Source organism: Saccoglossus kowalevskii, chromosome 12, assembly GCF_978046115.1.
Source record: "Saccoglossus kowalevskii chromosome 12, keSacKowa6.1, whole genome shotgun sequence".
Classification (NCBI taxonomy): domain Eukaryota; kingdom Metazoa; phylum Hemichordata; class Enteropneusta; family Harrimaniidae; genus Saccoglossus; species Saccoglossus kowalevskii.
Window position 1 is genome coordinate 22,752,744 of NC_140652.1, and position 27,437 is coordinate 22,780,180.

At 37.5% G+C, this 27,437-nt stretch overlaps 1 protein-coding gene across 1 annotated transcript; it reads left to right on the forward strand.

Annotated features, from left to right (window-relative positions):
* Positions 1–543: 543 nt before the first annotated feature.
* LOC102801614 (uncharacterized) lies at positions 544–26,229 on the forward strand. Its single transcript, XM_085505969.1, has 2 exons — positions 544–22,284; positions 22,903–26,229. The coding sequence occupies exons 1-2, from the start codon at positions 544–546 to the stop codon at positions 26,212–26,214; spliced, it is 25,053 nt and encodes an 8,350-aa protein (XP_085362095.1). The 3' UTR covers positions 26,215–26,229.
* Positions 26,230–27,437: the final 1,208 nt, after the last annotated feature.

Consider the following 27,437-nt stretch of genomic DNA (forward strand, 5'->3'; position numbering starts at 1 on the left):
ATTGTAGTAGTAAGCAGTCTTAAATAGAACTGTAGCAAATTATGTTAACATAATATACACACACGCGGTCTTTTCCCAAATATACACATTCATTCAAGCACGTTTTTATCTTCTGGTTATAAAAATATGAACAACACTGCTTCAGTCGATCTAAATATCTTCAATCTATAAAGTAGCATTTTTACCTCGTATTAGAACACTCTTAATTATTGCGATGTTCATGAACAATGATAAAAACTGTTTGTATAGCAACAAGTCCAGAAATACTGAAGAACTGAAGCTAACACTACACTGAAAAGGATCATGGTGTGTAATCAGCAACTCAAATGTAACTGTTATTGTAGTAATCACTCAAGGCTACTTTATTTTATTTTAGAGAGTCCAATAAAAACCGAATAAAAAGAAACACATAACTAAACAAACTAATTAATTAATTAATTAAAATGCATGATCCAATATGTATAAGAAGGCTTTACATGTCTCAAAAAGTGAAATTATATATTCTTTTAACGTATATATATTTTTTCTTGATAAAATAGTGCCATGGGTAACTGCTTGTCAACTCGCAAGAGACGTGATGAAGATAATGAAGTTAAGAAACCTTTCAAGAAAAAGAGAAAACTTAAGTTCAAACGATCTAAAAACAAAAAGAAATCAAGTGAACGCCTTACAAGTGAGAACAAGTTAGTCTCAACAGCAGACGAAAAGACGGATGCTGTAAGTCAGAATAGAGATAAACACAAAAGATCAAATGAAAGTATCTCTAGTTCATCAAGTGATGCAACTGACAATGGAAGCAGTCACACAGATTCAAAGTCTAGTGTAGATACCCAAATCAACATTGACAATGACAATGAACAAAGGGCGGATAATCAAGCAATCAACAAACCAACAAATGCGAATATACCTGTTAAAGAACACGGCGATATTCCTACTGAAGCCAAGCAATTATTAATATCCGAAAATGGTGAGGCAAAGAATATTCAAGGCACTGTAAATGGTGTGAATGACAGGGAAGTCATTAGCAATAAATATGCAGAAAATGCACAACAGAAAGGTGACAAGGAAACAACAGTAACTCCTTGGGCAGTTGGTGACAGATCACAAAGAAAACTAAGTGCATCTAGCAGATCATCAGATGGCTCCAAATCTATGTCTTCAGATAAAGCAAGTGTGGATGAGACAGAGGATGTCATCCCACCCCAACGATTAACAGAACAAGATGACAAAGGAACACAGGACAATAATAAACAGATCCCAGTCATCGAGCCAGCAAATGTAACACCGGAACTAGGAGAGGATCAGTCTAGTGTTAATACTAAGGACAAACCAGATGATGGAAGTAAAAGTGATGTCTTAAGTGAGACCAGTTATGTGGAAGAAGTGAAACCAGATCTGGAAGAAGATCTGCCCAGTGATGATGCTGAAGTGGTTGTAGCTAAACCTACAAAAACAGCTGCCAATGAAGAAACTAAATCTTCTCATTCAGGCTTATCCAGCAGTGATGAGGAGTTAACAGACGATGATAAGGATTCAAGAAAACCAACTAAAGAACCAGAAACACCCAAAGAACAAGATGTAGCTGATGAAAAGACCAGTGAGACTGTTGAAGATGAGGTCAAACCAGATAATAACGCCAGTGAGTCCATGGAGGATGAGGTTAAACCAGATGATAAAACCAGTGACACAACTGAAGATAAGGTTCAACCAGACGATGGAAGCAATGGTGATGTCTCAGGTAAAATCAGTGACACTGAAGAAGTGAAACAAGAACTTGAAGAAGATCAACCCAGTGATAATGCTGAAGTGGTTGTAGCTGAACCTACAGACAAAATTGTTGACGAACAAACTATCACTGAAGTACCAGAACAGGAAACCACACCAACCGAAAAAGTAATTGATGCAGGTGATAAAACCACACCAACTGCAGAGGTAATTGTTGTTGAAAAGGAACTTATTTCATCTGCATCACCAAAATTTAGCACAAAAAGTGACTCTGGCACAAGCAGTGATGAGGAAAAAGCAAAGGAAACCGAAAAAGGCAGTGAGTCAAAATCGCCTCTTAAAAGGATTTTTAGAAAGAAAAGTTCATCAAGCTCGTCTTCAAAAAGTTCAAAATCTTCTCATTCAAGCTCATCAAGCAGTGACGAGGAGTTATCAGATGATGATAAGGATTCAAGAAAACCAACAAAAGAAATAGAAACACCCAAAGAACAAGATGTAGCTGATGAAAAGACCAGTGAGACTGTTGAAGATGAGGTTAAACCAGATGATAAAGCTCGGGACGCAATTGAAGATAAGGTTAAACCAGATGATGGTAGTGAGGGTGATGTCTCAGGTAAAATCAGTGACACTGAAGAAGTGAAACCAGACCTGGAAGAAGATCAGCATATAGATAATGCTGAAGTGGTTGTACCTGAACCTACAGAAACAATTGTTGAAGAACAAACTATTACTCAAACACCAGAAAAAGAAACTGATGCAGGTGATAAAACCACACCAACTGAAGAAGTAATTGTTGTTGAAAAGGAAATTATTTCATCAGCATCACCAAAATTTATCACGAAAAGTGACTCCAGTACAAGCAGTGATGATGAAAAAACAAAGAAAACTGAAGAGGGCAGCGAGTCAAAATCGCCTCTTAAAAGATTTTTCAGAAAAAAAAGTTCATCAAGCTCGTCTTCAAAAAGTTCCAAATCTTCTCATTCCAGCTCATCAAGCAGTGACAAGGAGTCAACAGATGATGATAAGGATTCAAGAAAACCAACTAAAGAACCAGAAACACCCGAAGAACAAGAAATAGCTTATGAAAAGACTAGTGAGACTGTTGAAGATGAGGTTAAATCAGATGATAACGCCAGTGAGTCAGTTGAATATGAGGTTAAACCAGATGATAAAACCAGTGACACAACTGAAGATACGGTTCAACCAGATGATGGAAGTGAGGGTGATGTCTCAGGTAAAATCAGTGACACTGAAGAAGTGAAACCAGAACTGGAAGAAGATAAGCCCAGTGATAATGCTGAAGTGGATGTACCTGAACCTACAGAAACAATTGTTGAAGAACAAACTATTACTCAAACACCAGAAAAAGAAACTCATGCAGGTGATGAAACCACACCAACCGAAAAAGTAATTGATGCAGGCGATAAAACCACACCAACTGAAGAATTAATTGTTGTTGAAAAGGAAATTACTTCATCTGCATCACCAAAATTTAGCACAAAAAGTGACTCTGGCACAAGCAGTGATGAGGAAAAAGCAAAGGAAACCGAAAAAGGCAGTGAGTCAAAATCGCCTCTTAAAAGGATTTTTAGAAAGAAAAGTTCATCAAGCTCGTCTTCAAAAAGTTCAAAATCTTCTCATTCAAGCTCATCAAGCAGTGACGAGGAGTTATCAGATGATGATAAGGATTCAAGAAAACCAACAAAAGAAATAGAAACACCCAAAGAACAAGATGTAGCTGATGAAAAGACCAGTGAGACTGTTGAAGATGAGGTTAAACCAAATGATAAAGCTAGGGACGCAATTGAAGATAAGGTTAAACCAGATGATGGTAGTGAGGGTGATGTCTCAGGTAAAATCAGTGACACTGAAGAAGTGAAACCAGACCTGGAAGAAGATCAGCATATAGATAATGCTGAAGTGGTTGTACCCGAACCTACAGAAACAATTGTTGAAGAACAAACTATTACTCAAACACCAGAAAAAGAAACTGATGCAGGTGATAAAACCACACCAACTGAAGAAGTAATTGTTGTTGAAAAGGAAATTATTTCATCTGCATCACCAAAATTTAGCACGAAAAGTGACTCCAGTACAAGCAGTGATGATGAAAAAACAAAGAAAACTGAAGAGGGCAGCGAGTCAAAATCGCCTCTTAAAAGATTTTTCAGAAAAAAAAGTTCATCAAGCTCGTCTTCAAAAAGTTCCAAATCTTCTCATTCCAGCTCATCAAGCAGTGACGAGGAGTCAACAGATGGTGATAAGGATTCAAGAAAACCAACTAAAGAACCAGAAACACCTGAAGAACAAGAAATAGCTGATGAAAAGACTAGTGAGACTGTTGAAGATGAGGTTAAATCAGATGATAACGCCAGTGAGTCAGTTGAATATGAGGTTAAACCAGATGATAAAACCAGTGACACAACTGAAGATAAGGTTCAATCAGATGATGGAAGTGAGGGTGATATCTCAGGTAAAACCAGTGACACTGAAGAAGTGAAACCAGAACTGGAAGAAGATAAGCCCGGTGATAATGCTGAAGTGGTTGTACCTGAACCTACAGACACAATAGTTGAAGAACAAATTATCACTGAAGCACCAGACAAGCAAACTCATGCAGGTGATGAAACCACACCAACCGAAAAAGTAATTGATGCAGGCGATAAAACCACACCAACTGAAGAATTAATTGTTGTTGAAAAGGAAATTACTTCATCTGCATCACCAAAATTTAGCACAAAAAGTGACTCTGGCACAAGCAGTGATGAGGAAAAAGCAAAGGAAACCGAAAAACGCAGTGAGTCAAAATCGCCTCTTAAAAGGATTTTTAGAAAGAAAAGTTCATCAAGCTCGTCTTCAAAAAGTTCAAAATCTTCTCATTCAAGCTCATCAAGCAGTGACGAGGAGTTATCAGATGATGATAAGGATTCAAGAAAACCAACAAAAGAAATAGAAACACCCAAAGAACAAGATGTAGCTGATGAAAAGACCAGTGAGACTGTTGAAGATGAGGTTAAACCAAATGATAAAGCTAGGGACGCAATTGAAGATAAGGTTAAACCAGATGATGGTAGTGAGGGTGATGTCTCAGGTAAAATCAGTGACACTGAAGAAGTGAAACCAGACCTGGAAGAAGATCAGCATATAGATAATGCTGAAGTGGTTGTACCCGAACCTACAGAAACAATTGTTGAAGAACAAACTATTACTCAAACACCAGAAAAAGAAACTGATGCAGGTGATAAAACCACACCAACTGAAGAAGTAATTGTTGTTGAAAAGGAAATTATTTCATCTGCATCACCAAAATTTAGCACGAAAAGTGACTCCAGTACAAGCAGTGATGATGAAAAAACAAAGAAAACTGAAGAGGGCAGCGAGTCAAAATCGCCTCTTAAAAGATTTTTCAGAAAAAAAAGTTCATCAAGCTCGTCTTCAAAAAGTTCCAAATCTTCTCATTCCAGCTCATCAAGCAGTGACGAGGAGTCAACAGATGGTGATAAGGATTCAAGAAAACCAACTAAAGAACCAGAAACACCTGAAGAACAAGAAATAGCTGATGAAAAGACTAGTGAGACTGTTGAAGATGAGGTTAAATCAGATGATAACGCCAGTGAGTCAGTTGAATATGAGGTTAAACCAGATGATAAAACCAGTGACACAACTGAAGATAAGGTTCAATCAGATGATGGAAGTGAGGGTGATATCTCAGGTAAAACCAGTGACACTGAAGAAGTGAAACCAGAACTGGAAGAAGATAAGCCCGGTGATAATGCTGAAGTGGTTGTACCTGAAGCTACAGACACAATAGTTGAAGAACAAATTATCACTGAAGCACCAGACAAGCAAACTCATGCAGGTGATGAAACCACACCAACCGAAAAAGTAATTGATGCAGGCGATAAAACCACACCAACTGAAGAATTAATTGTTGTTGAAAAGGAAATTACTTCATCTGCATCACCAAAATTTAGCACAAAAAGTGACTCTGGCACAAGCAGTGATGAGGAAAAAGCAAAGGAAACCGAAAAACGCAGTGAGTCAAAATCGCCTCTTAAAAGGATTTTTAGAAAGAAAAGTTCATCAAGCTCGTCTTCAAAAAGTTCAAAATCTTCTCATTCAAGCTCATCAAGCAGTGACGAGGAGTTATCAGATGATGATAAGGATTCAAGAAAACCAACAAAAGAAATAGAAACACCCAAAGAACAAGATGTAGCTGATGAAAAGACCAGTGAGACTGTTGAAGATGAGGTTAAACAAGATGATAAAGCTAGTGACACAATTGAAGATAAGGTTAAACCAGATGATGGTAGTGAGGGTGATGTCTCAGGTAAAATCAGTGACACTGAAGAAGTGAAACCAGACCTGGAAGAAGATCAGCATATAGATAATGCTGAAGTGGATGTACCTGAACCTACAGAAACAATTGTTGAAGAACAAACTATTACTCAAACACCAGAAAAAGAAACTGATGCAGGTGATAAAACCACACCAACTGAAGAAGTAATTGTTGTTGAAAAGGAAATTATTTCATCTGCATCACCAAAATTTAGCACAAAAAGTGACTCCAGTACAAGCAGTGATGATGAAAAAACAAAGAAAACTGAAGAAGGCAGCGAGTCAAAATCGCCTCTTAAAAGATTTTTCAGAAAAAAAAGTTCATCAAGCTCGTCTTCAAAAAGTTCCAAATCTTCTCATTCCAGCTCATCAAGCAGTGACGAGGAGTCAACAGATGATGATAAGGATTCAAGAAAACCAACTAAAGAACCAGAAACACCCGAAGAACAAGAAATAGCTGATGAAAAGACTAGTGAGACTGTTGAAGATGAGGTTAAATCAGATGATGGAAGTGAGGGTGATGTCTCAGGTAAAATCAGTGACACTGAAGAAGTGAAACCAGAACTGGAAGAAGATAAGCCCGGTGATAATGCTGAAGTGGTTGTACCTGAACCTACAGACACAATAGTTGAAGAACAAATTATCACTGAAGCACCAGACAAGCAAACTCATGCAGGTGATGAAACCACACCAACCGAAAAAGTAATTGATGCAGGCGATAAAACCACACCAACTGAAGAATTAATTGTTGTTGAAAAGGAAATTACTTCATCTGCATCACCAAAATTTAGCACAAAAAGTGACTCTGGCACAAGCAGTGATGAGGAAAAAGCAAAGGAAACCGAAAAACGCAGTGAGTCAAAATCGCCTCTTAAAAGGATTTTTAGAAAGAAAAGTTCATCAAGCTCGTCTTCAAAAAGTTCAAAATCTTCTCATTCAAGCTCATCAAGCAGTGACGAGGAGTTATCAGATGATGATAAGGATTCAAGAAAACCAACAAAAGAAATAGAAACACCCAAAGAACAAGATGTAGCTGATGAAAAGACCAGTGAGACTGTTGAAGATGAGGTTAAACAAGATGATAAAGCTAGTGACACAATTGAAGATAAGGTTAAACCAGATGATGGTAGTGAGGGTGATGTCTCAGGTAAAATCAGTGACACTGAAGAAGTGAAAACAGACCTGGAAGAAGATCAGCATATAGATAATGCTGAAGTGGTTGTACCTGAACCTACAGAAACAATTGTTGAAGAACAAACTATTACTCAAACACCAGAAAAAGAAACTGATGCAGGTGATAAAACCACACCAACTGAAGAAGTAATTGTTGTTGAAAAGGAAATTATTTCATCTGCATCACCAAAATTTAGCACGAAAAATGACTCCAGTACAAGCAGTGATGATGAAAAAACAAAGAAAACTGAAGAGGGCAGCGAGTCAAAATCGCCTCTTAAAAGATTTTTCAGAAAAAAAAGTTCATCAAGCTCGTCTTCAAAAAGTTCCAAATCTTCTCATTCCAGCTCATCAAGCAGTGACGAGGAGTCAACAGATGATGATAAGGATTCAAGAAAACCAACTAAAGAACCAGAAACACCTGAAGAACAAGAAATAGCTGATGAAAAGACTAGTGAGACTGTTGAAGATGAGGTTAAATCAGATGATAACGCCAGTGAGTCAGTTGAATATGAGGTTAAACCAGATGATAAAACCAGTGACACAACTGAAGATAAGGTTCAATCAGATGATGGAAGTGAGGGTGATATCTCAGGTAAAATCAGTGACACTGAAGAAGTGAAACCAGAACTGGAAGAAGATAAGCCCAGTGATAATGCTGAAGTGGTTGTACCTGAACCTACAGACACAATAGTTGAAGAACAAATTATCACTGAAGCACCAGACAAGCAAACTGATGCAGGTGATGAAACCACACCAACCGAAAAAGTAATTGATGCAGGTGATAAAACCACACCAACTGAAGAGTTAATTGTTGTTGAAAAGGAAATTACTTCATCTGCATCACCAAAATTTAGCACAAAAAGTGACTCTGGTACAAGCAGTGATGAAGAAAAAGCAAAGGAAACTGAAGAAGGCAGCGAGTCAAAATCGCCTCTTAAAAGGATTTTTAGAAAGAAAAGTTCATCAAGCTCGTCTTCAAAAAGTTCAAAATCTTCTCATTCAAACTCATCAAGCAGTGACGAGGAGTCAACAGATGATGATAAGGATTCAAGAAAACCAACAAAAGAAATAGAAACACCCAAAGAACAAGATGTAGCTGATGAAAAGACCAGTGAGACTGTTGAAGATGAGGTTAAACAAGATGATAAAGCTAGGGACACAATTGAAGATAAGGTTAAACCAGATGATGGTAGTGAGGGTGATGTCTCAGGTAAAATCAGTGACACTGAAGAAGTGAAACCAGACCTGGAAGAAGATCAGCATATAGATAATGCTGAAGTGGTTGTACCTGAACCTACAGAAACAATTGTTGAAGAACAAACTATTACTCAAACACCAGAAAAAGAAACTGATGCAGGTGATAAAACCACACCAACTGAAGAAGTAATTGTTGTTGAAAAGGAAATTATTTCATCTGCATCACCAAAATTTAGCACGAAAAGTGACTCCAGTACAAGCAGTGATGATGAAAAAACAAAGAAAACTGAAGAGGGCAGCGAGTCAAAATCGCCTCTTAAAAAATTTTTCAGAAAAAAAAGTTCATCAAGCTCGTCTTCAAAAAGTTCCAAATCTTCTCATTCCAGCTCATCAAGCAGTGACGAGGAGTCAACAGATGATGATAAGGATTCAAGAAAACCGACTAAAGAACCAGAAACACCTGAAGAACAAGAAATAGCTGATGAAAAGACTAGTGAGACTGTTGAAGATGAGGTTAAATCAGATGATAACGCCAGTGAGTCAGTTGAATATGAGGTTAAACCAGATGATAAAACCAGTGACACAACTGAAGATAAGGTTCAATCAGATGATGGAAGTGAGGGTGATATCTCAGGTAAAATCAGTGACACTGAAGAAGTGAAACCAGAACTGGAAGAAGATAAGCCCAGTGATAATGCTGAAGTGGTTGTACCTGAACCTACAGACACAATAGTTGAAGAACAAATTATCACTGAAGCACCAGACAAGCAAACTGATGCAGGTGATGAAACCACACCAACCGAAAAAGTAATTGATGCAGGTGATAAAACCACACCAACTGAAGAGTTAATTGTTGTTGAAAAGGAAATTACTTCATCTGCATCACCAAAATTTAGCACAAAAAGTGACTCTGGTACAAGCAGTGATGAAGAAAAAGCAAAGGAAACTGAAGAAGGCAGCGAGTCAAAATCGCCTCTTAAAAGGATTTTTAGAAAGAAAAGTTCATCAAGCTCGTCTTCAAAAAGTTCAAAATCTTCTCATTCAAACTCATCAAGCAGTGACGAGGAGTCAACAGATGATGATAAGGATTCAAGAAAACCAACAAAAGAAATAGAAACACCCAAAGAACAAGATGTAGCTGATGAAAAGACCAGTGAGACTGTTGAAGATGAGGTTAAACCAGATGATAAAGCTAGTGACACAATTGAAGATAAGGTTAAACCAGATGATGGTAGTGAGGGTGATGTCTCAGGTAAAATCAGTGACACTGAAGAAGTGAAACCAGACCTGGAAGAAGATCAGCATATAGATAATGCTGAAGTGGTTGTACCTGAACCTACAGAAACAATTGTTGAAGAACAAACTATTACTCAAACACCAGAAAAAGAAACTGATGCAGGTGATAAAACCACACTAACTGAAGAAGTAATTGTTGTTGAAAAGGAAATTATTTCATCTGCATCACCAAAATTTAGCACGAAAAGTGACTCCAGTACAAGCAGTGATGATGAAAAAACAAAGAAAACTGAAGAGGGCAGCGAGTCAAAATCGCCTCTTAAAAGATTTTTCAGAAAAAAAAGTTCATCAAGCTCGTCTTCAAAAAGTTCCAAATCTTCTCATTCCAGCTCATCAAGCAGTGACAAGGAGTCAACAGATGATGATAAGGATTCAAGAAAACCAACTAAAGAACCAGAAACACCCGAAGAACAAGAAATAGCTTATGAAAAGACTAGTGAGACTGTTGAAGATGAGGTTAAATCAGATGATAACGCCAGTGAGTCAGTTGAATATGAGGTTAAACCAGATGATAAAACCAGTGACACAACTGAAGATACGGTTCAACCAGATGATGGAAGTGAGGGTGATGTCTCAGGTAAAATCAGTGACACTGAAGAAGTGAAACCAGAACTGGAAGAAGATAAGCCCAGTGATAATGCTGAAGTGGTTGTACCTGAACCTACAGACACAATAGTTGAAGAACAAATTATCACTGAAGCACCAGACAAGCAAACTGATGCAGGTGATAAAACCACACCAACTGAAGAGTTAATTGTTGTTGAAAAGGAAATTACTTCATCTGCATCACCAAAATTTAGCACAAAAAGTGACTCTGGTACAAGCAGTGATGAAGAAAAAGCAAAGGAAACTGAAGAAGGCAGCGATTCAAAATCGCCTCTTAAAAGGATTTTTAGAAAGAAAAGTTCATCAAGCTCGTCTTCAAAAAGTTCAAAATCTTCTCATTCAAACTCATCAAGCAGTGACGAGGAGTCAACAGATGATGATAAGGATTCAAGAAAACCAACAAAAGAAATAGAAACACCCAAAGAACAAGATGTAGCTGATGAAAAGACCAGTGAGACTGTTGAAGATGAGGTTAAACAAGATGATAAAGCTAGGGACACAATTGAAGATAAGGTTAAACCAGATGATGGTAGTGAGGGTGATGTCTCAGGTAAAATCAGTGACACTGAAGAAGTGAAACCAGACCTGGAAGAAGATCAGCATATAGATAATGCTGAAGTGGATGTACCTGAACCTACAGAAACAATTGTTGAAGAACAAACTATTACTCAAACACCAGAAAAAGAAACTGATGCAGGTGATAAAACCACACCAACTGAAGAAGTAATTGTTGTTGAAAAGGAAATTATTTCATCTGCAACACCAAAATTTAGCACAAAAAGTGACTCCAGTACAAGCAGTGATGATGAAAAAACAAAGAAAACTGAAGAGGGCAGCGAGTCAAAATCGCCTCTTAAAAAAATTTTCAGAAAAAAAAGTTCATCAAGCTCGTCTTCAAAAAGTTCCAAATCTTCTCATTCCAGCTCATCAAGCAGTGACGAGGAGTCAACAGATGATGATAAGGATTCAAGAAAACCGACTAAAGAACCAGAAACACCTGAAGAACAAGAAATAGCTGATGAAAAGACTAGTGAGACTGTTGAAGATGAGGTTAAATCAGATGATAACGCCAGTGAGTCAGTTGAATATGAGGTTAAACCAGATGATAAAACCAGTGACACAACTGAAGATAAGGTTCAATCAGATGATGGAAGTGAGGGTGATATCTCAGGTAAAATCAGTGACACTGAAGAAGTGAAACCAGAACTGGAAGAAGATAAGCCCAGTGATAATGCTGAAGTGGTTGTACCTGAACCTACAGACACAATAGTTGAAGAACAAATTATCACTGAAGCACCAGACAAGCAAACTGATGCAGGTGATGAAACCACACCAACCGAAAAAGTAATTGATGCAGGTGATAAAACCACACCAACTGAAGAGTTAATTGTTGTTGAAAAGGAAATTACTTCATCTGCATCACCAAAATTTAGCACAAAAAGTGACTCTGGTACAAGCAGTGATGAAGAAAAAGCAAAGGAAACTGAAGAAGGCAGCGAGTCAAAATCGCCTCTTAAAAGGATTTTTAGAAAGAAAAGTTCATCAAGCTCGTCTTCAAAAAGTTCAAAATCTTCTCATTCAAACTCATCAAGCAGTGACGAGGAGTCAACAGATGATGATAAGGATTCAAGAAAACCAACAAAAGAAATAGAAACACCCAAAGAACAAGATGTAGCTGATGAAAAGACCAGTGAGACTGTTGAAGATGAGGTTAAACCAGATGATAAAGCTAGTGACACAATTGAAGATAAGGTTAAACCAGATGATGGTAGTGAGGGTGATGTCTCAGGTAAAATCAGTGACACTGAAGAAGTGAAACCAGACCTGGAAGAAGATCAGCATATAGATAATGCTGAAGTGGTTGTACCTGAACCTACAGAAACAATTGTTGAAGAACAAACTATTACTCAAACACCAGAAAAAGAAACTGATGCAGGTGATAAAACCACACTAACTGAAGAAGTAATTGTTGTTGAAAAGGAAATTATTTCATCTGCATCACCAAAATTTAGCACGAAAAGTGACTCCAGTACAAGCAGTGATGATGAAAAAACAAAGAAAACTGAAGAGGGCAGCGAGTCAAAATCGCCTCTTAAAAGATTTTTCAGAAAAAAAAGTTCATCAAGCTCGTCTTCAAAAAGTTCCAAATCTTCTCATTCCAGCTCATCAAGCAGTGACAAGGAGTCAACAGATGATGATAAGGATTCAAGAAAACCAACTAAAGAACCAGAAACACCCGAAGAACAAGAAATAGCTTATGAAAAGACTAGTGAGACTGTTGAAGATGAGGTTAAATCAGATGATAACGCCAGTGAGTCAGTTGAATATGAGGTTAAACCAGATGATAAAACCAGTGACACAACTGAAGATACGGTTCAACCAGATGATGGAAGTGAGGGTGATGTCTCAGGTAAAATCAGTGACACTGAAGAAGTGAAACCAGAACTGGAAGAAGATAAGCCCAGTGATAATGCTGAAGTGGTTGTACCTGAACCTACAGACACAATAGTTGAAGAACAAATTATCACTGAAGCACCAGACAAGCAAACTGATGCAGGTGATAAAACCACACCAACTGAAGAGTTAATTGTTGTTGAAAAGGAAATTACTTCATCTGCATCACCAAAATTTAGCACAAAAAGTGACTCTGGTACAAGCAGTGATGAAGAAAAAGCAAAGGAAACTGAAGAAGGCAGCGAGTCAAAATCGCCTCTTAAAAGGATTTTTAGAAAGAAAAGTTCATCAAGCTCGTCTTCAAAAAGTTCAAAATCTTCTCATTCAAGCTCATCAAGCAGTGACGAGAAGTCAACAGATGATGATAAGGATTCAAGAAAACCAACAAAAGCAATAGAAACACCCAAAGAACAAGATGTAGCTGATGAAAAGACCAGCGAGACTGTTGAAGATGAGGTTAAACCAGATGATAAAGCTAGGGACACAATTGAAGATAAGGTTAAACCAGATGATGGTAGTGAGGGTGATGTCTCAGGTAAAATCAGTGACACTGAAGAAGTGAAACCAGACCTGGAAGAAGATCAGCATATAGATAATGCTGAAGTGGATGTACCTGAACCTACAGAAACAATTGTTGAAGAACAAACTATTACTCAAACACCAGAAAAAGAAACTGATGCAGGTGATAAAACCACACCAACTGAAGAAGTAATTGTTGTTGAAAAGGAAATTATTTCATCTGCAACACCAAAATTTAGCACAAAAAGTGACTCCAGTACAAGCAGTGATGATGTAAAAACAAAGAAAACTGAAGAAGGCAGCGAGTCAAAATCGCCTCTTAAAAGATTTTTCAGAAAAAAAAGTTCATCAAGCTCGTCTTCAAAAAGTTCCAAATCTTCTCATTCCAGCTCATCAAGCAGTGACGAGGAGTCAACAGATGATGATAAGGATTCAAGAAAACCAACTAAAGAACCAGAAACACCCGAAGAACAAGAAATAGCTGATGAAAAGACTAGTGAGACTGTTGAAGATGAGGTTAAATCAGATGATAAAACCAGTGACACAACTGAAGATAAGGTTCAACCAGATGATGGAAGTGAGGGTGATGTCTCAGGTAAAATCAGTGACACTGAAGAAGTGAAACCAGAACTGGAAGAATATAAGCCCAGTGTTAATGCTGAAGTGGTTGTACCTGAACCTACAGACACAATAGTTGAAGAACAAATTATCACTGAAGCACCAGACAAGCAAACTGATGCAGGTGATGAAACCTCACCAACCGAAAAAGTAATTGATGCAGATGATAAAACCACACCAACTGAAGAATTAATTGTTGTTGAAAAGGAAATTACTTCATCTGCATCACCAAAATTTAGCACAAAAAGTGACTCTGGTACAAGCAGTGATGAGGAAAAAGCAAAGGAAACCGAAAAAGGCAGCGAGTCAAAATCGCCTCTTAAAAGGATTTTTAGAAAGAAAAGTTCATCAAGCTCGTCTTCAAAAAGTTCAAAATCTTCTCATTCAAGCTCATCAAGCAGTGACGAGGAGTTATCAGATGATGATAAGGATTCAAGAAAACTGACAAAAGTAATAGAAACACCCAAAGAACAAGATGTAGCTGATGAAAAGACCAGTGAGACTGTTGAAGATGAGGTTAAACCAGATGATAAAGCTAGTGACACAATTGAAGATAAGGTTAAACCAGATGATGGTAGTGAGGGTGATGTCTCAGGTAAAATCAGTGACACTGAAGAAGTGAAACCAGACCTGGAAGAAGATCAGCATATAGATAAATCTGAAGTGGTTGTACCTGAACCTACAGAAACAATTGTTGAAGAACAAATTATTACTGAAACACCAGAAAAAGAAACTGATGCAGGTGATAAAACCACACCAACTGAAGAGGTAATTGTTGTTGAAAAGGAAATTATTTCATCTGCATCACCAACATTTAGCACAAAAAGTGATTCTGGTACAAGCAGTGATGAGGAAAAGGCAAAAGAAAGTGAAGAAGACAGCGAGTCAAAATCGCCTGTTAAAAGGTTTTTCAGAAAAAAAAGTTCATCAAGCTCTTCTTCAGAGAGTTCTAAATCTTCTCATTCAAGCTCATCAAGCAGTGACGAGGAGTCAACAGATGATGATAAGGATTCAAGAAAACCAACTAAAGAACCAGAAACACCCGAAGAACAAGAAATAGCTGATGAAAAGACTAGTGAGACTGTTGAAGATGAGGTTAAATCAGATGAAAAAACCAGTGACACAACTGAAGATAAGGTTCAACCAGATGATGGAAGTGAGGGTGATGTCTCAGGTAAAATCAGTGACACTGAAGAAGTGAAACCAGAACTGGAAGAAGATAAGCCCGGTGACAATGCTGAAGTGGTTGTACCTGAACCTACAGACACAATAGTTGAAGAACAAATTATCACTGAAGCACCAGACAAGCAAACTGATGCAGGTGATGAAACCACACCAACCGAAAAAGTAATTGATGCAGGTGATAAAACCACACCAACTGAAGAGTTAATTGTTGTTGAAAAGGAAATTACTTCATCTGCATCACCAAAATTTAGCACAAAAAGCGACTCTGGAACAAGCAGTGATGAAGAAAAAGCAAAGGAAACTGAAGAAGACAGCGAGCCAAAATCGCCTCTTAAAAGGATTTTTAGAAAGAAATGTTCATCAAGCTCGTCTTCAAAAAGTTCAAAATCTTCTCATTCAAGCTCATCAAGCAGTGACGAGGAGTCAACAGATGATGATAAGGATTCAAGAAAACCAACAAAAGAAATAGAAACACCCAAAGAACAAGATGTAGCTGATGAAAAGACCAGTGAGACTGTTGAAGATGAGGTTAAACCAGATGATAAAGCTAGTGACACAATTGAAGATAAGGTTAAACCAGATGATGGTAGTGAGGGTGATGTCTCAGGTAAAATCAGTGACACTGAAGAAGTGAAACCAGACCTGGAAGAAGATCAGCATATAGATAATGCTGAAGTGGTTGTACCTGAACCTACAGAAACAATTGTTGAAGAACAAACTATTACTCAAACACCAGAAAAAGAAACTGATGCAGGTGATAAAACCACACTAACTGAAGAAGTAATTGTTGTTGAAAAGGAAATTATTTCATCTGCATCACCAAAATTTAGCACGAAAAGTGACTCCAGTACAAGCAGTGATGATGAAAAAACAAAGAAAACTGAAGAGGGCAGCGAGTCAAAATCGCCTCTTAAAAGATTTTTCAGAAAAAAAAGTTCATCAAGCTCGTCTTCAAAAAGTTCCAAATCTTCTCATTCCAGCTCATCAAGCAGTGACAAGGAGTCAACAGATGATGATAAGGATTCAAGAAAACCAACTAAAGAACCAGAAACACCCGAAGAACAAGAAATAGCTTATGAAAAGACTAGTGAGACTGTTGAAGATGAGGTTAAATCAGATGATAACGCCAGTGAGTCAGTTGAATATGAGGTTAAACCAGATGATAAAACCAGTGACACAACTGAAGATACGGTTCAACCAGATGATGGAAGTGAGGGTGATGTCTCAGGTAAAATCAGTGACACTGAAGAAGTGAAACCAGAACTGGAAGAAGATAAGCCCAGTGACAATGCTGAAGTGGTTGTACCTGAACCTACAGACACAATAGTTGAAGAACAAATTATCACTGAAGCACCAGACAAGCAAACTGATGCAGGTGATGAAACCTCACCAACCGAAAAAGTAATTGATGCAGATGATAAAACCACACCAACTGAAGAATTAATTGTTGTTGAAAAGGAAATTACTTCATCTGCATCACCAAAATTTAGCACAAAAAGTGACTCTGGTACAAGCAGTGATGAGGAAAAAGCAAAGGAAACCGAAAAAGGCAGCGAGTCAAAATCGCCTCTTAAAAGGATTTTTAGAAAGAAAAGTTCATCAAGCTTGTCTTCAAAAAGTTCAAAATCTTCTCATTCAAGCTCATCAAGCAGTGACGAGGAGTTATCAGATGATGATAAGGATTCAAGAAAACTGACAAAAGAAATAGAAACACCCAAAGAACAAGATGTAGCTGATGAAAAGACCAGTGAGACTGTTGAAGATGAGGTTAAACCAGATGATAAAGCTAGTGACACAATTGAAGATAAGGTTAAACCAGATGATGGTAGTGAGGGTGATGTCTCAGGTAAAATCAGTGACACTGAAGAAGTGAAACCAGACCTGGAAGAAGATCAGCATATAGATAAATCTGAAGTGGTTGTACCTGAACCTACAGAAACAATTGTTGAAGAACAAATTATTACTGAAACACCAGAAAAAGAAACTGATGCAGGTGATAAAACCACACCAACTGAAGAGGTAATTGTTGTTGAAAAGGATGGTACAAGCAGTGATGAGGAAAAGGCAAAAGAAAGTGAAGAAGACAGCGAGTCAAAATCGCCTGTTAAAATTTTTTTCAGAAAAAAAAGTTCATCAAGCTCTTCTTCAGAGAGTTCTAAATCTTCTCATTCAAGCTCATCAAGCAGTGACGAGGAGTCAACAGATGATGATAAGGATTCAAGAAAACCAACTAAAGAACCAGAAACACCCGAAGAACAAGAAATAGCTGATGAAAAGACTAGTGAGACTGTTGAAGATGAGGTTAAACCAGATGAAAAAACCAGTGACACAACTGAAGATAAGGTTCAACCAGATGATGGAAGTGAGGGTGATGTCTCAGGTAAAATCAGTGACACTGAAGAAGTGAAACCAGAACTGGAAGAAGATAAGCCCGGTGACAATGCTGAAGTGGTTGTACCTGAACCTACAGACACAATAGTTGAAGAACAAATTATCACTGAAGCACCAGACAAGCAAACTGATGCAGGTGATGAAACCACACCAACCGAAAAAGTAATTGATGCAGGTGATAAAACCACACCAACTGAAGAGTTAATTGTTGTTGAAAAGGAAATTACTTCATCTGCATCACCAAAATTTAGCACAAAAAGCGACTCTGGAACAAGCAGTGATGAAGAAAAAGCAAAGGAAACTGAAGAAGACAGCGAGTCAAAATCGCCTCTTAAAAGGATTTTTAGAAAGAAATGTTCATCAAGCTCGTCTTCAAAAAGTTCAAAATCTTCTCATTCAAGCTCATCAAGCAGTGACGAGGAGTCAACAGATGATGATAAGGATTCAAGAAAACCAACAAAAGAAATAGAAACACCCAAAGAACAAGATGTAGCTGATGAAAAGACCAGTGAGACTGTTGAAGATGAGGTTAAACAAGATGATAAAGCTAGTGACACAATTGAAGATAAGGTTAAACCAGATGATGGTAGTGAGGGTGATGTCTCAGGTAAAATCAGTGACACTGAAGAAGTGAAACCAGACCTGGAAGAAGATCAGCATATAGATAATGCTGAAGTGGTTGTACCTGAACCTACAGAAACAATTGTTGAAGAACAAACTATTACTCAAACACCAGAAAAAGAAACTGATGCAGGTGATAAAACCACACTAACTGAAGAAGTAATTGTTGTTGAAAAGGAAATTATTTCATCTGCATCACCAAAATTTAGCACGAAAAGTGACTCCAGTACAAGCAGTGATGATGAAAAAACAAAGAAAACTGAAGAGGGCAGCGAGTCAAAATCGCCTCTTAAAAGATTTTTCAGAAAAAAAAGTTCATCAAGCTCGTCTTCAAAAAGTTCCAAATCTTCTCATTCCAGCTCATCAAGCAGTGACAAGGAGTCAACAGATGATGATAAGGATTCAAGAAAACCAACTAAAGAACCAGAAACACCCGAAGAACAAGAAATAGCTTATGAAAAGACTAGTGAGACTGTTGAAGATGAGGTTAAATCAGATGATAACGCCAGTGAGTCAGTTGAATATGAGGTTAAACCAGATGATAAAACCAGTGACACAACTGAAGATACGGTTCAACCAGATGATGGAAGTGAGGGTGATGTCTCAGGTAAAATCAGTGACACTGAAGAAGTGAAACCAGAACTGGAAGAAGATAAGCCCGGTGACAATGCTGAAGTGGTTGTACCTGAACCTACAGACACAATAGTTGAAGAACAAATTATCACTGAAGCACCAGACAAGCAAACTGATGCAGGTGATGAAACCACACCAACCGAAAAAGTAATTGATGCAGGTGATAAAACCACACCAACTGAAGAGTTAATTGTTGTTGAAAAGGAAATTACTTCATCTGCATCACCAAAATTTAGCACAAAAAGCGACTCTGGAACAAGCAGTGATGAAGAAAAAGCAAAGGAAACTGAAGAAGACAGCGAGTCAAAATCGCCTCTTAAAAGGATTTTTAGAAAGAAATGTTCATCAAGCTCGTCTTCAAAAAGTTCAAAATCTTCTCATTCAAGCTCATCAAGCAGTGACGAGGAGTCAACAGATGATGATAAGGATTCAAGAAAACCAACAAAAGAAATAGAAACACCCAAAGAACAAGATGTAGCTGATGAAAAGTCCAGTGAGACTGTTGAAGATGAGGTTAAACAAGATGATAAAGCTAGTGACACAATTGAAGATAAGGTTAAACCAGATGATGGTAGTGAGGGTGATGTCTCAGGTAAAATCAGTGACACTGAAGAAGTGAAACCAGACCTGGAAGAAGATCAGCATATAGATAATGCTGAAGTGGTTGTACCTGAACCTACAGAAACAATTGTTGAAGAACAAACTATTACTCAAACACCAGAAAAAGAAACTGATGCAGGTGATAAAACCACACTAACTGAAGAAGTAATTGTTGTTGAAAAGGAAATTATTTCATCTGCATCACCAAAATTTAGCACGAAAAGTGACTCCAGTACAAGCAGTGATGATGAAAAAACAAAGAAAACTGAAGAGGGCAGCGAGTCAAAATCGCCTCTTAAAAGATTTTTCAGAAAAAAAAGTTCATCAAGCTCGTCTTCAAAAAGTTCCAAATCTTCTCATTCCAGCTCATCAAGCAGTGACAAGGAGTCAACAGATGATGATAAGGATTCAAGAAAACCAACTAAAGAACCAGAAACACCCGAAGAACAAGAAATAGCTTATGAAAAGACTAGTGAGACTGTTGAAGATGAGGTTAAATCAGATGATAACGCCAGTGAGTCAGTTGAATATGAGGTTAAACCAGATGATAAAACCAGTGACACAACTGAAGATACGGTTCAACCAGATGATGGAAGTGAGGGTGATGTCTCAGGTAAAATCAGTGACACTGAAGAAGTGAAACCAGAACTGGAAGAAGATAAGCCCAGTGACAATGCTGAAGTGGTTGTACCTGAACCTACAGACACAATAGTTGAAGAACAAATTATCACTGAAGCACCAGACAAGCAAACTGATGCAGGTGATGAAACCTCACCAACCGAAAAAGTAATTGATGCAGATGATAAAACCACACCAACTGAAGAATTAATTGTTGTTGAAAAGGAAATTACTTCATCTGCATCACCAAAATTTAGCACAAAAAGTGACTCTGGTACAAGCAGTGATGAGGAAAAAGCAAAGGAAACCGAAAAAGGCAGCGAGTCAAAATCGCCTCTTAAAAGGATTTTTAGAAAGAAAAGTTCATCAAGCTTGTCTTCAAAAAGTTCAAAATCTTCTCATTCAAGCTCATCAAGCAGTGACGAGGAGTTATCAGATGATGATAAGGATTCAAGAAAACTGACAAAAGAAATAGAAACACCCAAAGAACAAGATGTAGCTGATGAAAAGACCAGTGAGACTGTTGAAGATGAGGTTAAACCAGATGATAAAGCTAGTGACACAATTGAAGATAAGGTTAAACCAGATGATGGTAGTGAGGGTGATGTCTCAGGTAAAATCAGTGACACTGAAGAAGTGAAACCAGACCTGGAAGAAGATCAGCATATAGATAAATCTGAAGTGGTTGTACCTGAACCTACAGAAACAATTGTTGAAGAACAAATTATTACTGAAACACCAGAAAAAGAAACTGATGCAGGTGATAAAACCACACCAACTGAAGAGGTAATTGTTGTTGAAAAGGATGGTACAAGCAGTGATGAGGAAAAGGCAAAAGAAAGTGAAGAAGACAGCGAGTCAAAATCGCCTGTTAAAATGTTTTTCAGAAAAAAAAGTTCATCAAGCTCTTCTTCAGAGAGTTCTAAATCTTCTCATTCAAGCTCATCAAGCAGTGACGAGGAGTCAACAGATGATGATAAGGATTCAAGAAAACCAACTAAAGAACCAGAAACACCCGAAGAACAAGAAATAGCTGATGAAAAGACTAGTGAGACTGTTGAAGATGAGGTTAAACCAGATGAAAAAACCAGTGACACAACTGAAGATAAGGTTCAACCAGATGATGGAAGTGAGGGTGATGTCTCAGGTAAAATCAGTGACACTGAAGAAGTGAAACCAGAACTGGAAGAAGATAAGCCCGGTGACAATGCTGAAGTGGTTGTACCTGAACCTACAGACACAATAGTTGAAGAACAAATTATCACTGAAGCACCAGACAAGCAAACTGATGCAGGTGATGAAACCACACCAACCGAAAAAGTAATTGATGCAGGTGATAAAACCACACCAACTGAAGAGTTAATTGTTGTTGAAAAGGAAATTACTTCATCTGCATCACCAAAATTTAGCACAAAAAGCGACTCTGGAACAAGCAGTGATGAAGAAAAAGCAAAGGAAACTGAAGAAGACAGCGAGTCAAAATCGCCTCTTAAAAGGATTTTTAGAAAGAAATGTTCATCAAGCTCGTCTTCAAAAAGTTCAAAATCTTCTCATTCAAGCTCATCAAGCAGTGACGAGGAGTCAACAGATGATGATAAGGATTCAAGAAAACCAACAAAAGAAATAGAAACACCCAAAGAACAAGATGTAGCTGATGAAAAGACCAGTGAGACTGTTGAAGATGAGGTTAAACAAGATGATAAAGCTAGTGACACAATTGAAGATAAGGTTAAACCAGATGATGGTAGTGAGGGTGATGTCTCAGGTAAAATCAGTGACACTGAAGAAGTGAAACCAGACCTGGAAGAAGATCAGCATATAGATAATGCTGAAGTGGTTGTACCTGAACCTACAGAAACAATTGTTGAAGAACAAACTATTACTCAAACACCAGAAAAAGAAACTGATGCAGGTGATAAAACCACACTAACTGAAGAAGTAATTGTTGTTGAAAAGGAAATTATTTCATCTGCATCACCAAAATTTGGCACGGAAAGTGACTCCAGTACAAGCAGTGATGATGAAAAAACAAAGAAAACTGAAGAGGGCAGCGAGTCAAAATCGCCTCTTAAAAGATTTTTCAGAAAAAAAAGTTCATCAAGCTCGTCTTCAAAAAGTTCCAAATCTTCTCATTCCAGCTCATCAAGCAGTGATAAGGAGTCAACAGATGATGATAAGGATTCAAGGAAATCAACTAAAGAACCAGAAACACCCGAAGAACAAGAAATAGCTTATGAAAAGACTAGTGAGACTGTTGAAGATGAGGTTAAATCAGATGATAACGCCAGTGAGTCAGTTGAATATGAGGTTAAACCAGATGATAAAACCAGTGACACAACTGAAGATACGGTTCAACCAGGTGATGGAAGTGAGGGTGATGTCTCAGGTAAAATCAGTGACACTGAAGAAGTGAAACCAGAACTGGAAGAATATAAGCCCAGTGTTAATGCTGAAGTGGTTGTACCTGAACCTACAGACACAATAGTTGAAGAACAAATTATCACTGAAGCACCAGACAAGCAAACTGATGCAGGTGATGAAACCACACCAACCGAAAAAGTAATTGATGCAGATGATAAAACCACACCAACTGAAGAATTAATTGTTGTTGAAAAGGAAATTACTTCATCTGCATCACCAAAATTTAGCACAAAAAGTGACTCTGGTACAAGCAGTGATGAGGAAAAAGCAAAGGAAACCGAAAAAGGCAGCGAGTCAAAATCGCCTCTTAAAAGGATTTTTAGAAAGAAAAGTTCATCAAGCTCGTCTTCAAAAAGTTCAAAATCTTCTCATTCAAGCTCATCAAGCAGTGACGAGGAGTTATCAGATGATGATAAGGATTCAAGAAAACCGACAAAAGAAATAGAAACACCCAAAGAACAAGATGTAGCTGATGAAAAGACCAGTGAGACTGTTGAAGATGAGGTTAAACCAGATGATAAAGCTAGTGACACAATTGAAGATAAGGTTAAACCAGATGATGGTAGTGAGCGTGATGTCTCAGGTAAAATCAGTGACACTGAAGAAGTGAAACCAGACCTGGAAGAAGATCAGCATATAAATAATGCTGAAGTGGTTGTACCTGAACCTACAGAAACAATTGTTGAAGAACAAATTATTACTGAAACACCAGAAAAAGAAACTGATGCAGGTGATAAAACCACACCAACTGAAGAGGTAATTGTTGTTGAAAAGGAAATTATTTCATCTGCATCACCAACATTTAGCACAAAAAGTGATTCTGGTACAAGCAGTGATGAGGAAAAGGCAAAAGAAAGTGAAGAAGACAGCGAGTCAAAATCGCCTGTTAAAAGGTTTTTCAGAAAAAAAAGTTCATCAAGCTCTTCTTCAGAGAGTTCTAAATCTTCTCATTCCAGCTCATCAAGCAGTGATGAGGAGTCAACAGATGATGATAAGGATTCAAGAAAACCAACTAAAGAACCAGAAGCACCCGAAGAACAAGAAATAGCTTATGAAAAGACTAGTGAGACTGTTGAAGATGAGGTTAAATCAGATGATAACGCCAGTGAGTCAGTTGAATATGAGGTTAAACCAGATGATAAAAAAAGTGACACAACTGAAGATAAGGTTCAACCAGAGGATGGAAGTGAGGGTGATGTCTCAGGTAAAATCAGTGACACTGAAGAAGTGAAACCAGAACTGGAAGAAGATAAGCCCACTGTTAATGCTGAAGTGGTTGTACCTGAACTTACAGACACAATAGTTGAAGAACAAATTATCACTGAAGCACCAGACAAGGAAACTGATGCAGGTGATGAAACCACACCAACCGAAAAAGTAATTGAAGCAGGTGAGAAAACCACACCAACTGAAGAGGTAATTGTTGTTGAAAAAGAAATTATTTCATCTGCATCACCAAAATTTAGCACAAAAAGTGACTCCAGTACAAGCAGTGATGATGAAAAAACAAAGAAAACTGAAGAAGGCAGCGAGTCAAAATCGCCTCTTAAAAGATTTTTCAGAAAAAAAAGTTCATCAAGCTCGTCTTCAAAAAGTTCCAAATCTTCTCATTCCAGCTCATCAAGCAGTGATGAGGAGTCAACAGATGATGATAAGGATTCAAGAAAACCAACTAAAGAACCAGAAACACCCGAAGAACAAGAAATAGCTTATGAAAAGACTAGTGAGACTGTTGAAGATGAGGTTAAATCAGATGATAAAGCTAGTGACACAATTGAAGATAAGATTAAACCAGATGATGGAAGTGAGGGTGATGTCTCAGGTAAAATCAGTGACACTGAAGAAGTGAAACCAGAACTGGAAGAAGATCAGCCTATAGATAATGCTGAAGTGGTTGTACCTGAACCTACAGAAACAATTGTTGAAGAACAAATTATTACTGAAACACCAGAAAAAGAAACTGATGCAGGTGATAAAACCACACCAACTGAAGAGGTAATTGTTGTTGAAAAGGAAATTATATCATCTGCATCACCAACATTTAGCACAAAAAGTGATTCTGGTACAAGCAGTGGTGAGGAAAAGGCAAAAGAAAGTGAAGAAGACAGCGAGTCAAAATCGCCTGTTAAAAGGTTTTTCAGAAAACAAAGTTCATCAAGCTCTTCTTCAGAGAGTTCTAAATCTTCTCATTCAAGCTCATCAAGCAGTGACGAGGAGTCAACAAATGATGATAAGGATTCAAGAAAACCAACTAAACAAATAGAAACGCCCGAAGAACAAGATATAGCTGATGAAAAGCCCAGTGAGACTGTTGAAGATGAGGTTAAACCAGATGATAACACCAGTGAGTCCGTTGAAGATGAGGTTAAGCCAGATGATAAAGCTCGTGACACAATTGAAGATAAGGTTAAACCAGATGATGGAAGTGAGAGTGATATCTCAGGTAAAATCAGTGACACTGAAGAAGTAAAACCAGAACCGGAAGAAGATCAGCCTATGGATAATGCTGAAGTGGTTGTACCTGAACCTACAGACACAATTGTTGACGAACAAACTACCGCTGAAGCACCAGATAAGAAAACTGATGCAGGTGATGAAACAACACCAACCGAAAAAGTAATTGAAGTAGGTGATAAAACCACACCAACTGAAGAGGAATTTGTTGTTGAAAAGGAAATTATTTCATCTGCATCACCAAAGTTTAGCACAAAAAGTGACTCTGGTACAAGCAGTGATGAGGAAAAAGCAAAGGAAACTGAAGAAGGCAGCGAGTCAAAATCGCCTCTTAAAAGATTTTTCAGAAAAAAAAGTTCATCAAGCTCATCTTTAAAAAGTTCCAAATTTTCTCATTCCAGCTCATCAAGCAGTGATGAGGAGTCAACAGATGATGATAAGGATTCAAGAAAACCAACTAAAGAAATGGAAACACCCGAAGAACAAGAAGTAGCTGATGAAAAGACCAGTGAGACTGTTGAAGATGAGGATAAACCAGATGATAACGCCAGTGAGTCCGTTGAAGATGAGGTTAAACCAGATGATAAAACCAGTGACACAACTGAAGATAAGGTTAAACCAGATGATGGAAGTGAGGGTGATGTCTCAGGTAAACTCAGTGACACTGAAGAAGTGAAACCAGAACTGGAAGAAGATGATCCCAGTGATAATGCTGAAGTGGTTGAACCTGAACCTACAGAAACAATTGTTGAAGAAAAAACTATTACTGAAGCACCAGAACAAGAAACTGGTGGAGGTGATGAAACCACATCAACTGAAGAAGTAATTGTTGTTGATAGCGACATAATATTAGCTGCAACACCTCATTTGGGCAAAGAATCTGACTCAGGTACAAGCATGGATGAGGAAAGAGCAAATGAAAGATTTTGCAGAAAAAACAGTTCTTCTAGCAGTTCCTTAGACAGTTTTAAATCTTGCCGTTCAAATTCACCAAATAGTGATGTGGAATCAGTAGATGGTGAAAGGAATTCTGGAAAATCAAATGCGCAAAAAGAATCTCTTGAAGAACAAGATGTAGCTGGTGAAAAAAACAATAAGTCCATTGAACATGAAGTTAATCCAGTCACTGAAGTTCATGGTCCGAAAACGGAGGCTAAATACTTAGATAGTACGATTGTATCTGATGATGTAAATCTAGAATTGCAAATAAGCTCATCAATTGAACAAAGCAGCATTGACAAAGCTCTTGCTGGGAGTGATGCAATAATGGAAAAGAGTTTGAAAAAAGGAGATACTCAATATTCGAAAAGACGCAAGTCAAGCAGTTCATCCACTTCAAGCTCCTACAGTGAATTAGATTAGATTATGTTTTAGAAGCACTTGTGTCATGCAAACAAATTCTACATGTAATGACATAAAATAGAACTGTATAACACTACACTACACTACACTGTTCTGCATAAGATAATTCAAAGATTGTGTTCAGCTTGGTTTGAGTAAAATCATTAAGCATGATAACTAACAATATAATTTACCTTATGTTTGAATGATTCACAGGGAGTGCTGAAGATTTCTATCTATATATATAGTAATGATTTTCTACACCTTCAATATTTTATACAACTTTCAAGACCAGCCAATAATGTTGGAATGAATATTTGAACCAAAAGAGTCACAATTTTTTTTATAAGCTATTTTTCGTAATTTAAAACCAATCAGTAATTGTGTACATAACATATCTGAAACATAATTACTGGTGGATAATTTATGTATTTGTAGTACATACCTACAATTTCGTGCAAATTGTCTACATGTTTGATAATAGAATTTTTTTTTCTATATTTTGGTCAAGTGAATCTTGTATTTCACTTTGTCACTGTTGTTAGAGGATAACAAATTATTCATTTATAGCTTGATTCTGGTGTGTGTGTTCCCAACAGTTGAATATGCATTGATGTGTTTCAAAATTTAGTTTAGTACAAATTGTGTAATTAGCTGTTGAATTCTCATCATTTATTGTTCTCTGAATTTAAAATTTTAAAACTGGAAATGCATCATGAGATATGGTGTAATATTATTTTTTTTAAATTAGTTGTGTGTTTTGTGAATAGAGTGATATTTCGTGACACCCAAAAAGTTGTTTTCACTATGTGTTTTTTGCTAAGCTTTTGACAGATTTAACTTTTGATATGAATTATTTTGTGTTTGTCGAATGTTATGACGATTTGTACAACATGATTGGGTTTCAAACATGCATCTTGAATCCTAAACTCGGTTTATATTTCTCACCACTATGTGTCTCCATACTTTGTCGTTCTCTAAGCTTAATCAAAAATACATGTGTAATGAAAACATGATAATACACTTCATTTTTCGCAAATGGCTGTCACGATCTCATTGAGAATGAAAGCCACGTGACTTGATTTTGACCCCAAACAGCGTACCTTTCTCTCTCGTCATCGCATCCACTGTTCCGAATACCACAATGGTCAAAGAAACACTGCATATACTGTCACAAGTCGCAAGATTTCAGCAGCCTTTAAACAAACATATATTAGATGAAAACAATATGCAACTTTTGTATT